General features: G+C 46.5%; 1 protein-coding gene across 1 annotated transcript; it reads right to left on the bottom strand.

The window, feature by feature from the left end:
- Positions 1-7624: 7624 nt before the first annotated feature.
- On the bottom strand, positions 7625-13733 carry LOC125528797 (RNA-processing, Lsm domain-containing protein). Its single transcript, XM_087528607.1, has 5 exons — positions 13463-13733; positions 13175-13344; positions 9437-9517; positions 8182-8305; positions 7625-8078 (listed from the first exon to the last, which is right to left on the bottom strand). Exons 1-5 carry the CDS (start codon positions 13580-13582, stop codon positions 8028-8030), a joined length of 546 nt encoding a protein of 181 aa, XP_087384733.1. The 5' UTR covers positions 13583-13733; the 3' UTR covers positions 7625-8027.
- Between the last annotated feature and the right edge of the window lie 214 nt (positions 13734-13947).

Raw genomic sequence — 13947 nt, 5'->3', positions numbered from 1 at the left:
TTCCCGGCCCTCTTGTTTATTCCTGAAACACCGTCGTGCAAATCTAATCTAATCTACAGGGAGCACATGCCGCTGCTGCTGCCGCCGCCCGCTGGCCATCATCCGACTGCAGCTCCACTATACTCTACTTACCGTGAGCAAAGTGCATGCGATGATGGATACTTGACCACCCCCTGTGGTCGTTAACCCCGAGTAGTTTAATTACTCAGGTTTTCCCCGGCAAAAAGAGAGGCGCTGCTGGGGTTTAGCAGGAGCAGCAGTACGTACCACAGAGTGGGCATTGATTGATTATATTAGGGGAAAGTGTGCGTGGAGATCTCGGCCGTGCAATGATTCACTTGAAGCGATCAATGAAGGGCTGGCGGCAGCTTGGCATGTGTAGGAGGGAGGAGCTCCTTGATGATGAGTAGGCAGCGCAGCGCAGTAGTAGTACTACTACTACAGGGGAAGGAAGCAAAATGGGACAAGCGAGGGATACCCGACCGACTGCTCGCAACCTGAAGGAGTAAATGCTGCGCAGTGAAGGATGTCACGCCAAAACCCTCTGCGTTCATGTCAGTTTTGTTTATTACGGAATTGATTACGGAGCGTGATAAACGCGCAAGGCGGTCAAACGTTATTGCGGGGGGTACTGCCACCCCGTGCTCGCGCAAAGCCGATTTTAGGGCTGTGCACGCAGCAAAGGTGTCGGGAGTAAAGGCACGGCTGGGCTGGATGCGGATTCCCCTCTTGCGTTGGGGGAATCGAACCAGAGCCGTTTGATTGATTAATTGACGGCGGATCTCGGCCGAAAGACTGTGCTTGTTCGGTGCTGGTGCTAGTGCACTCGGCTGGAGGAGCCGTGCACGGATTCCCTTCGGGTACATGTTGCTCGACAGGGCGTGTGCAATAATTCTTTGCTTGTTTTTATGCAGATAGATGTATGCTGGTTTTTCATCTTTTCACGAAAACGCATTGCTCTGTGTTTGCTATAGTTAATTGGACCTCAAATTTTTGGAAGACACTTTTTTTTTGAAAGTTCCAACCCAACTTTATTAAACTAAATTAGAAATTTCGTCTGAAACAATGCTAAGAATACAATCTGGGGGGACCAAGTCCCAAAAAACCGAATAACTCACACCCAGTTTAGCCAACGCATGTGCAGCTCCATTTGCCGTTCTCCGAACCCAGGTGAGCTTGAATTGTTCTCTTGACTTGATCAGAACTTTAATTTGTTCTACCACTTGTCCAGCGTGTGACAAGTTCTTCTCCTCACTCACCAGCATTCCCGGCACCACCTGCGAGTCAGTTTTCAAGTGTAGCCTTTGTATGTTCCTCTGAACTGCCCACTGAAGCGCTCGTTTACACGCCAATAGCTCGGCTATCTCCGGTTTTGAGCATACAGGAAAGAAGAAGCTAGCAGCCCCTCTGAACGCACCATTTTCATCTCGAAGGATAACTTCCCCACCTCCCGCTTGCTCTAACCTCGCCATGGCGCCATCCACATTAACTTTCACCCATCCAAATTCCGATGGTTTCCACTTCTCCACAGAGGCATGTCGTACTTTAGGTGCTCGTTCAGCATGAACACTCTTCCACTCCGCTAGATGCCCAGCTACCCTTCCTGCAACTGTCACCGGATCATCAATCTTCTTCCCTTCTCGAGTGTCATTCCTTGCCAGCCACAGCGTATATAGCCCCTGTATCATAATGGCTTTAGCATCATCATCCGCCTCCGACACCCACTGAAGCAACCATGCCGCTAGTTGGCCCTGGGAACTCGTCGAGCTGGGTGGGGTGGCCACCCTTGTTCCCAATATTGAGCCTAACTCTTTCCAAAACAAAACTGAATGATGGCAATACCAGAAGCGGTGCAGTATTGATTCTTCACGTCCACATGCCGGACAGAATACTCCTTCCTTAATGTGTCTACGTAGCAGTTCCGTACCGACAGCCAAGCCATTCTTAATCAACCTCCATGCATGGATTATTGCCTTACCCGGCGCGCTGGCACCCCACAGAGTCGTCCAGCCTCGGTGCTCTGCCACCGAAGACGAAGGTCCCGGCCGTCCCGCCCGTGCTTTCTTCTTCGCCATACATAAGTGATACGCCGATCTGACTGTGAACTGTCCATTGTTGGTGAAGTTCCACGCAAGAAAATCCTCCGCCCCGGCGCCACCCATCATGATCTTCAAAATATCCCGTACATCATCATGGGAAAACATCATGTCTAGTTTGGCCCGGTCCCATGCATCACCAGTCTCGTTCATCAAGTGGCACACTCGCGTCACCCCCGGCACGTACATCTGGCCCAGTGGCCGAAGATAACCCGTGCGAGGTATCCAATTGTCATGGTGTATGCGTATGCTGGAACCATCCCCCACTCTCCAGATCAACCCTTCTAGTAGCAGATCCCGTCCATACAAAATGCTCCGGAAAGTGAAGGAAGCACCTTTCGGGCAAGTTGCATTTAGAATGGAACCGTCCTGGTAGTATCTCGCCTTCAGAATGCGAGCACAAAGCGAGGTCGGTTGCTGTAATAATCGCCAAGCTTGCTTTGCTAAGAGAGATTGATTAAAAGCCTCCATGTCTCTGAAACCCATTCCTCCCTCTATTTTACTTTGGGCATCTGGCAAACACCGAACCTTAAATCTTCCGTGACCGTCCGGATCGTAAAAGTCATCTAAGGCGGGCTTATATCGGTCCGTGTAACAGTGAGGATGTAATTTCTTTCGCAAATTAGAGACAAACGTGTGGGACTTTGCGAGAGTCTGAACGGTCCCGCACCCTCTTCTGAACGTCATGGCCCACCAAAACCCCTCCTCCCTCGCCTGTACGCGTTCTCTCACGGCGCCAGCTACCCACATTCATGCCATTGTAGAGCGCGTCACTCAACATTGAAGATGGCTCAGGGCGGCCGCGACCTCTCACTACCTCCATCATTGAAGCGGCACGTCGGCCGAGGAGGTCGTTCGTGGCACGTCTCCGGTGTCCGTGCATGTTCAATGTCGGAGACGCATGACTGAACGGGACGGGACAGATATCTACGACGCCCGTTCAATGTCATTGTCTGTCCGTATGCCGCTATTAACCAGGCTCTCCGCCCGAGAAACTCACTCCGGCGCTACGCATTGACGCATCTGGATGCCTCACCTCACTGAAATCCCCTATATAAAGGCCGCTACACCCGGCTAACTCCACACCACAACACAAGCCCATCCCCATCCTCCTCTCTTGCACCGCATCCTCCATGACTGCAGGCGGCAAGCTCTGTGGGCGAGCCTTTCCACGAAGAGGAAGCACACCGTGGTCGCCGCCGTGCCAGGCAGATCAAGGCCGGCTTGTCGGCCGGCTCGCCCGAGGTCTCCAACGACGAGGATGAGACCATGATGGAGACAGGCTCCAACGATAGCAAGGGCAGGTGCAGCCTACGCCGCCGTTGGAGCAAGGACAGGTGCGCTACAACGCCGCCATGGCGGAGGTGCAACCTACGCCGACGCCTTTGTCGGCATTCCAGCAGGTGTAGGAGAAACAACGGTACAACATGTTCCTCCTGGAGTGGCACCGGCTGGCGGAGGGCTAGATCTACGGCGAGCAGGCGAGCAAGGAAGCCATGGTGGCCATGGCTGCGGCGAACCCCAACTTCATCGCAGAGCAGCGTACCATCTATGATGCTGTCCGCGCTCAAGCCGCCGCTCGCCAAGAAGCGGCCGGCACGGAGGCGCAGTTGCAGGCGATCACGAAGAAGAACAAAGCCAGCTGCGCCTTCTACGCGTCGCCAACGAACCATCAGGCGGCCCAATGGGACGACGACAGCGCGGGTGCCACCATTTCCATTATGGACCTCATGTCGACCGGTGACGAACATGTCACAGACTCCTCCGAGGATGAGTAGGCCACGGGAGGCGGCAGGGCCTAGTATCCCATGTGGGCCGATCCATCTCGCGTGTTCTACTCTTCCTTGCCGAAGACTGCACCTTCACTTCATCGGTCTTATTGCCGGTCCTCATGAAGACGGCGGATGGAGAACGGTAAGGGCTTGGACACCGGGCACTGCCGCTGTAGGATAGGTTTAGGGTCGGGTCCTTTTTTTGTTCTAGATGTTTGAAATGTAATGAAAATCCGTCGTGTTTGTATAAAATCCGTCATGTTGTATGAAATCCGACCGTGTTTGCATGAATTTCATCCGATTTGTTGCAAAAGAGTTTGAAATGTATGCGGCTCCCCCAGGAAAATTGTGGGTTGCCATTGGAGATGCCCTAATAAGTCTCAACGAGGAACATGACGACAAGCAAATCGCCTCCAAGGAGAGACGTTTGAGGACTTCTTTGATTCATAGGATAGTAATATTGTAGGATAGAAAAATTACACGATTGAGATGACATTCATATCAGTTTTTATAGAAAAAAAGATGTCATTTGAACATAGGATATATTTTTTTAGTCTAGGTTAATGTTTTTTTTGAAATGTGAAGGATTGATTACTATCCGACATAGGTATAAAAATCGATTCCTACAAACCAAAAGGCTCCAAAGAATTTTTTTTTTTTAAAATCCTATCCTATAGAGTTCCTACAAACCAAATGAGGCCCCAAATTCGATCAGGCCAAAATGGTGCTACCGTAAACTTGGTAGCGCTACCAAGATCTTAGGCCTACTTTGGTTCATAGGAATATTGTAGGAATCATAAAGGATATGAACTTTGTAGGAAAAAATTCTTTGAAGCCCTTTGTTTTGTAGGAATGAATTCCTATTTCTATACAGGATATGAATCAATCCTTCACATTATAAAGAGAAACAAACATTAGTCTAAACTCAATGGAAAAACTCCTATCATTCATTAAATGACATTTTTTTCTTTATAAGAATTGTGATGCATGTCATCTCACTTTTTATGATTTTTCTATTCCTATCCTATGAGCCAAATGAGGCCTTAATTAAATTTCTTGAAGAACATTTTTTTTCTTCGAAATAATGCATTACTCAAAATCAAGGGTTACAGTCTCGTCATACAAGTTGCATGACCTCAACTGGGATAGAGCCATCATACCAAAATTAGTCAAGGCATGACTGACATTATTATAGTTCTGACGAGTATGAGAAATGCAAGAATTCCTCTCTCACATGCTACTAATAATCTATCTAGCGATAAAAACATACTTAGACTTGTTCCCACTTCCTCCTTTGATCATCATGACAACCTTCAAACAATCTGATTCCACATCTACGGGTAAATTACTCCATTGCAACGCCAACGAAATTCCTTCTTTCAATGCTAGGAGTTCAACTTCCAAAATATCATCGCATGATTGTATGCATCGGCAAGAGCTAAAAATAACGGACTCATCATGGTCTCTGAGTATCATACCTGCTCGTGCTTCATCTCCTAAGGCCGAAGCGTCTGTATTCAGCTTAACTCTGCCAACATTTGGACGAGCCATGTACAAACAACGCAATATGCCTTAACATGCCTTAACATTTTAAGTAAAAAAAACACAGACACAGTATGTGTTTATCATGCCTTAACATTTTAGGTTTGCATTTTATTTACATGCAGGGCATTGAATTCATGCTACAACCGATTCGTTCAAAAGTCTGATGGAGAGAGGCGGACAATATAACATGAATAGTGTAAAAGTATTGTGTGCAGTTATTTTTTTCCTTTTATTGCTCCTTTTTCAAGACCACCGCTTTTATTGCTCTTCGACATAGCGTTTTGAGTTTTTTAGTATTACAAAATATATCACTTTAACGAATATCAGTAACATGTTCTGATTTGAACTTTTATGGTATGGCAAGTGATGTGTTTTCATACGAACTTTTATAGTACGACAAATCATCTCACAATCTGTTTATAATCAGATGTTTCGACAATCTTTGCAGCTACCGTGCACCCGGTACTATGGTGTCACCTAAATACATGACTCTACTCCGTCTCTGAGAGCAACTTCAATGGGGCGACCCATTTTGTCCGCGGCCGTCCGTTTGAGTCGGCTTTTTTGTCCGCGCCGATCCAAACGGATACGCGTCTGCTTTCATCCGCCTGCCGACCCATTTCTGACCTACTTTTTAGCCTGATTTGCGTCGGCGCGGACACAAGACGGACGCGCGCGCGCTCGCCTTCTTTCCTCACCGGGCTCGCTAGTCGGTGGCAAATTGGATTCACACCCTCGCCCGCCTGCTACGTCGCCGACGCCGCCGGCCATTTTTTCAGATAAAAATGGATACATAGATAATTCTAGCGTACACGATAAAAAGAAAAGACCACTACTCGTCGATTTCTGACTCCGACTCGGTAATGTCCTCCCCCGATGTCTGAATGTAGGCGTCAGCATACGCCTCGTCTTCAAAGTCCCAACCCGCCGTTTCTCGTAACTTCAGTTTCAATTGAGCTGCCTGCTTCCGCAAACGCTTGTCCTCCCGATAGGTGGCTCGCTCCCTCCTCCTCACATCCCTCTCCGATCTCAATTGCTTGTAGAACTGGCGCTCGTCGACTATATCCTGCGGGAAGCCTCCGCGCCACACCACCAACGCTTCCACGTCCTTCTCTACGATGGCGAGGCGACGCTGCCGCCTCCGGTGGACACGACGGTCCTCGTCGATGAAAAGTCGCGGGAGAGGCGCCAGATCCTGCTCCCGCTGGCTCGACACGTTGGGAAAATTCATCCCGACGAGGTCTCAGGAGGCGACACGTCGCCGCGTCGTGCGCGCGGGCCGCCTCCTCTGCGGTGTCGAAGGTGCCGAGGACGAGACGTTTCTCGCGAAACCAGATCTCGAAGGAGAATGCGCCGGAGCGGCGCTCGCGGACTCCGCGAAAATCAGAAGCGCCCAGGCGGCGGGTCGACATGGTGGCGTAGAGGCGGCGATAGTGGGCGGCGAGCAGAGGCAGCAAGAGTGGGCGGCGAGCAGAGGCGGCGAGAGTGGGTGGCGAGCAGAGGCGACGAGAGTGGGCGGCGGACGGAGTGTGGAGGGAGCGCCTTCTTTATAACGAGCGCCGACCACGGCGCACGAGCGAACCTTTCTCGCGCGCTAGGCCGCTTTTCCCCCGCGCGCTGGTGCGCCAAAACCAGGGCGACGGCATAATCTAAAACGCACGCAGTCATGAAATGGGTCAGCCTGTTGGACGCACTGTCGATCCAAAATTAAAAGAGAGCGGACGGCAGGAGGACGGCCGACCCGTTGGAGTTGCTCTGAGGGCCAACTATTAAGATAGGTGGGAAAAGGAAGGCCGGATATCTTTCGCTCTCCGGGGAATGGAACCAAGCTGGCCGGAGGAGCCAATGGAATCAATGGAATCTTATACTAGGTTGATAGAGTCATCACCGCAAGATACAAGTTGCAAAATACTCCCTCCGTCCCATAACATAGGATTTTTTTTACATTAGACGGAGGGAGTAGATTGATGCAACGCAAACCCAACCCAATGTCCCTTCTCGGGAAATCTATCCTTCACATTTTGTTGAAGAAAATAGCATAATCCTGCACCATATAAACAGTCCACAACGCATCAATAGAGTCCCAGCCATCAACTGGAGTACAATCGCAAAACATGAACGGAACCACACCGCGATATCATCTCACCAATAAAGCTAACACGATTCCGCCTTACACGTCCAATACCATGGATTGCAAGGGAAGCAAAAGAATACAACATCACAAGCTGGAAATATTATTCCACCAGGAAGAGTAATACAAAGTCTGAGAGACTAATTTTCAGTTTTGGCTTTGCTCCGCATCTTTTCTTAGTTGTTAATACAACTTCCTATTCTTTCAGTGCCACCAATCTATTTTCTTTCCTTAGTTTGCTTCAGCCACACAACCTTTCACTATCAGCCACAGAATTATCAGCACGGCGTGCTGCAATTATTCACCACCACATACGGCATCTAATAGCAGAGTATCAATAAGCTTGCTAGTGTGGTAGTTTGTGAGAACGGCATGCTGAAACAGATTTTTAGAAAATTCAACTGATGAAACTGGACGAATAAGGTCGGATTTAGAAACAGATCACAGCAGGAGTTGAGGTGGAAAATTGTCAAGTCGAACAAGTTAGAATTGGCCAGGTACACGCACATGTTGTCTTTTCCTCTCAAAGTCCAGCTGCACAAAATAAACACACACCAAAAGAAAACAACAATTAGTCATTTTCCTGGTTCAGATGTTGAAAAGTGTAAACATTGATCTACAAGTATAGACGCATTACCACTTTCTTAACCCGTTCATTAGCAGCTGATGTTCCGCCGCTGACATTTTCAGGCAGGTAGGGACTGCATACACGAACCTCCTTCATTACAACAATGTCGGTCTTGTCCCAATGAACTGGAAGCCTGGTGGGGAAATAGACTCCGTTATTTAGTGACATGAGGAACTAGAGAAAAAAGTCAAAGCCTCCATAAATTTTTCATAAACACCAAACATTTGCGATAATGGTGCAACACATGAGGATCCCTGACTGGTAGAGAAACTGATGAATACACACAGCATCTCCAACAGAGCTTGATAATGATTTAGAAATGCCCCCAAAATCATAGTAAACCATACATAATTTAGTGTGGACAAATTGTAGCAAAACCGCATAAAGTGAAATCAATTTGTTCAGAGTAAAGCTGATTGAAAGGTTGCTACGGGAAAAAGTGCAAAGTGCTGCAACTTTCACTAAAGTACAGAATGTTTCAGCATTCTATGGCGCTTACCTAATACCTACACGGCATCTCTTACCACAATTATTTCTCAGGGACAAGGTTGATGCTGGTTCTAGTCATATCTCATTTCCAGGCAAATGCAAAATATCCCCTTTTTGCACCTTTATATGACACACACACAAAAAAACTTTCTTGGCTTCGTCAGAAAAGCCTCAACCAAATCAGCAACACAAGTCTTACACAGAGAAACAGACGGAAAATCAAAGAACATACTGAGACACCAGCTTGACAATAACCACCCAAAAGAACCCTCAATACCAAGCATAGCTCTGTGTTAAGAGCTAGCACACCAGGAAGTAGCATAAAATTAACCTCAAAAACAAGTTGACACACATGCCAGCAACTTCTTGCATAATAATGTTCTTCCAGCTTTTGAACAGGCCACAGCCAGAAGATTCGATATCATACAAAAAAAGGCTTGCACATTTACTTCCCTTTTTTGCAGATACAAACTTCACAATCAAGAAAGTTGACATGAGAATGTACTTGTTAAGTAATTTCGGTGGGGAATGAAAAGAAGAGTCTATTATCCATAAGGAGAGGGGGTCAGGATCCCGCATCACCAACGGGGCCTAATACTAACAAAATGTGAAAGAAACTAATAAAGATTTGACCAGCATATATACCTAAAGGTTCCTAGTTTCTTTCCTCAATTAATATTTGGTAACTACGGAGTACAAAAATAAAGGCCGATTCATAGGAAAATGGTCAAAAGAATGAATATCCAAGAAAGACATAATGAAAGGTCAAACTTACGTCTTCGACAATGCATCAAATAATCTTTGAGCTTCTGGGGTGACACCAACACCAATTCTCTCAGCTTCAATCTCAGCTTGCCTGTGCATCATTGCATGCAGTGTGAGAACCAAAATGTCGCAGTGCGGAAGCCAACAACATGGAAGCTAATTTGCAGCTTCTAGATAGTAACATTAAGCATGATAAAACCTATCACCATAAATGATAGAACCAATAAACACCAAAAACAAGAATCGCGAGGGATAAAGCCCAAATGGCAAAAGTAATAAGCAAAATCATAGAAAACCAATTTGCTAGCTCTTTAGCACAAAACCAGTGACATAAAGAGGCATGATTGTGATCATACACATCATTAGTCAACCACTATGGTTTATAACATCTTCCAGGAAGCGCTCAACCTCAAAAGTCATACCTATAGGTGCATTAAATCAGTTGTTGTCAGAATTTGCAATATGACAATATGTTGGGATTAACTCTCGCCAAAACAAACCGCACTTGTCATTTTCATTTTGAGTTCAATGCAGGGAAACAAATGCATAGTGTTAAAATGGAAGTGTTTATGATGCCTTTTATTTTCTGCACACTTCTCCATCTAAGTTCACCTGTTGAGCTATTACTATTATATAACTAAACACCAGATTACCCAAATACTGTAATATATATGCACCCCCTAAATGGTAGACTTTCATCAACTCGCGAAGACAATCCAAATGCTAGTAACTCAACACTGAGTCTGAAATCAAATGTCATCTAGCAAGTTAACAGCCAAAGAACCCAAATAACTAGTGGCTAAAGTTGTGAATCGAATTTGGATCTGCTGTAGTGTGGTATCATCTCCATGACAAAAATTAATTTCAGAAATTATCACGACTTCTATAACTACTATTTATGGCCTAGTGTAGTAAACCTTAAGGGTGCTGGTGCATTCTATGGGTGTGTTTGGTTGGCACCCAATCTCGCCATACCAAAATTTGGCAAGACAATTTGGCCAAGGATTCTTGCACCCTTATTGCCAACCATTTGGTAGGAATATGTGAGAGATAGGTGGGTTTCCATTGGCAGACAGATTTTTAAAAAACAAATCAAGCCAGTGCCAAATAGTCATAGGCTGCCTAATATTTGGCACGGCAAAAATTGGCACCATCCAAACAATACCGTATATGCAGCCTAGCAGTATTGCATGCATGTACTTGAGGCTACTATCCTTAATCAGAAGACAAACTCTGGAACCAAATTGACCCGAACCCAGATCCAAATTTTAACCATGATCAATTCAGTCACGAGTTCTAAAATGACACGTAGCATACAATGTCAGTTATACATCTGCCAGATTTATCAATCCACTTCTGCGTCGCGAAAAAGGAACTTCTGCTTAGCTACAAACAAGGCCAATACAGGTCTGATCATTCGATGATTGGAGAGCCAGAAAGGAAACAACTGAATTTCCAACAAAATACCAAACTGATGCCCCTATTCTAATCCAAAACCACAGTATCAGTACCAGTTCTAAATTCTTCCAATTTTCCTTAGTTGCACATTCAATCTCAGTCCTTACTATATCGCTGGAATATCATCTTCAGATCCATCGAAACGATATGATTCATCATCAAGTTGCCTAGGTGGGCTATGCTATTAACAGCCGAATAGTGCACTGTTTGTAGGACAATCATAGTGCACTGCTCTGAATTCTTCCAATTTTCCTTGGTTACACATTCAATCTCAGTCCTTACTGTATTGCTGGAATATCATCTCCACATCCATCTAAACGATATGATGCATCATCAACCTAGGTGCGCTATGCTATTAACAGCCAAATATTGCACTGTTTGTAGGACAATTATGAGGCCCGCCACTTGTACAACCTACGCAAGTGAGATCTATTTGTGAGAACTCAGGGGGGGTGGGGTAAGCCCCCAAAATTTGAGAGACCGCAATATCTGCTTATTAGCCTCCTGGATCAAGAGTTGCAGGTCCAAATGCAATGAAAATTGGAAGGTAATTGTCAATGCAATACCAGAACCTCAAATGACTGCTTATGCTACTAGTCATACTTCCCCTTTCTTAAAAGATGTTATTGGGCTAGTAAAGCTGCTTATTTTGGTCACCAATGGGTGGCATGAAAAGAAAACACAAATAAATTCTGAAAGGACCACCGATTCGTAAAATCCAACCTGGTTGCTAAATTTTGGCATTTGTATGTGATGCCGTGTTAGTGAAGTATGTCTAAAAATCAATCTAGTGAGATGTGTGTGTACAAGGGTTATGAACAGCCCCGTTGAAGTTGTCCAGATTGCTTCTTCCACTTATTTTCTGCAGATGAAGACTAATTTGGAAATGACCATAGTACCCAATCTAGTTATGGAGTGATTAATTTTAGAGGTGTCTCCCCTGTTTATGTATCTTCTATTTGGAAACTGTTATGCCTTTTCGCAAGCATGCTTTTAGACCAGGATAGTGAACTTTCGATGGACAGGGCTTTGGATAATAAGTTTTCTAGCCTATCCTGGCCATGTTTTGTGACTGGACTGGAACAATCGAAGAATCCTAGCTTTTAGGAGCAGTTTAGAGCAAGGAGAGCTGAATTGGCTAGCCCTCCTATGCAAGAATGGTACGCAACAAAGAAATGTTTAACAACTTCTCTCTCATACTAGCTAATTGCCCGTGCGTTGCAACGGGGTACACACATTCTAGTGGTTTAACATTAGTCATATCTAACATTAGGCAGTATTGTTGATTCGATTTACCGTCAAATAATTCCTCCTCCACCAACCCCTCTCTATTTCTCTAAAACCTAAAGACTTGATTAACATTGAAGAAATAAACCCAGTGGAATAGAGGGGAGGATGAATGTGCGTGTGTGGGTCGTAGCGGGTCGGCTTTCCTCTGGTTTTCTTGGCGTGCTAAGCATGGAATGGAGGCAGACGAAGGTTGAGTGAAATGGGAGTGTTATGTCTTTTTTAGGTAGTGTAGATAGATGTAGAAGATAGATAGATTGATTTGCCATGTATGGTAGTGAATCGGCTGGTGCTGCTGGAGACAATTTTTTATTGATGATTTCTTTTTTATGGCAGTGGATCTGCTGAGGAGATACATGAGTGCATCCTAGGAAAGGAAGAGGATGTGACTGAATCAACACTTACCAAACTGGGTGGGATTGCGGACGGTTAAAAAAAATAGAGAATTGTGGGAGGATCCTTCAACCGGTGGGGCTCTGGGAAACGAACGACGCACAAACTCCCCTTTAATAGTAGAGAAGAGATGTGCTCCGCCTTCTCTCATAGAAGTGACCAACCTCAAAAGATCTAGGCTTATTTGCATTAGAACCAAAGAAGGCGCCTTCAAACGCAATATAACCAAATGTGTGGCAAGTTCTAAATAGCTAGTTTGCTTAATCAAGCTATAGCTCAAGTCAGCTATATCAGTATCACCTTTACTTGCTATCACTTTCTTGTCCAGACCCTATTTCAGTATCACCTGTACCAACTAGAAGGGTCAGGTTCAATTTTAGAACAAAGAGAACATTGGTCAAATGAACATTGTTGTGTCCTCAAAACATGAATTCACATTTACAGTAACTAGAATCCAAAACAATGTTGTGGTGTTCATGTTTTCCGAGCTCATTGATTGAATCTTGACCGCATCTCAAATTCAAACAAGGTAAAAAAATAAGCATCACATGCCTAACTAGCAATGACTAGAAAGTAGTACCAGAAGGGTTTGGGATGCAGTATGACGCACCTGAGGGCGGCCTCCTCCCTGGCGTGGATGGCGGCGAGGTCGAGCACACAGCCAGCCGGGTCGAGCGGGTCGTCGTACTTTCCGACGACGGAGAACTCCTGGATGTAGTTGGCCTTGAGCACCCTCACGTTCCGCCGCTCGCCCCTCTCCGCCCTGCCCACGCCCTCCTGTGATCTACGCCGTCATGGAAACAAAGCAACCACGCAGCACACGGAAATAGAGCAGGAGGCAGGAGTAAACGGCATGGAGACGGAGGCCGGGAGCAAAGGGGGATTTGGGAAGGATATGGATGACGAGGAGGTTGCTCGGGCGGTCGAAGGAGACGATCTGGCCCTCGAACTCCTCCCCGAGGGTGGTCTTCGCGGAGATCACCACGCCGACCGCGAACTCCTCGCCGCCGACCTCCATGGCTCCGCCGGCGGCGGTGGGTGGGAGGAGGTGGCCGGGTGAGGGCGGAGCGGAGCTGTGTCTGCGTGGGGTTTCAGAGTCCGGCAGATTCTGCGGGGAGATGCGCGTGCCAGTGGAGAACAGGTGGGGATGCCGGATGCGGAAAAGACTACGGCCCGTTTGCAGTGCTTTCCTCTGTATATTTCTTGTGTATATGGGCCTGCCACTGTAAGCCCATGCAGGGAGGCATTTTAATTCGTTCTCCGTCATGCCTCAAAAGTTTCCCTCCTGCTAGGGTTATGGTTCTCTCGGTGGTGACCACGCCGCCGTAGAGTTTCCTTGTTCCCTGCCGTTGTTCCTTCCCCCTCGATTTGGGATGATACGGG

Source organism: Triticum urartu, chromosome 6A, assembly GCF_056163025.1.
Source record: "Triticum urartu cultivar PI428250 chromosome 6A, HENAU_Tu73, whole genome shotgun sequence".
In the NCBI taxonomy this organism is placed as follows: Eukaryota; Viridiplantae; Streptophyta; class Magnoliopsida; order Poales; family Poaceae; genus Triticum; species Triticum urartu.
The sequence above is the reverse complement of the archived record's forward strand: the minus strand, read 5'-3'. Positions and strand labels throughout refer to the sequence as shown.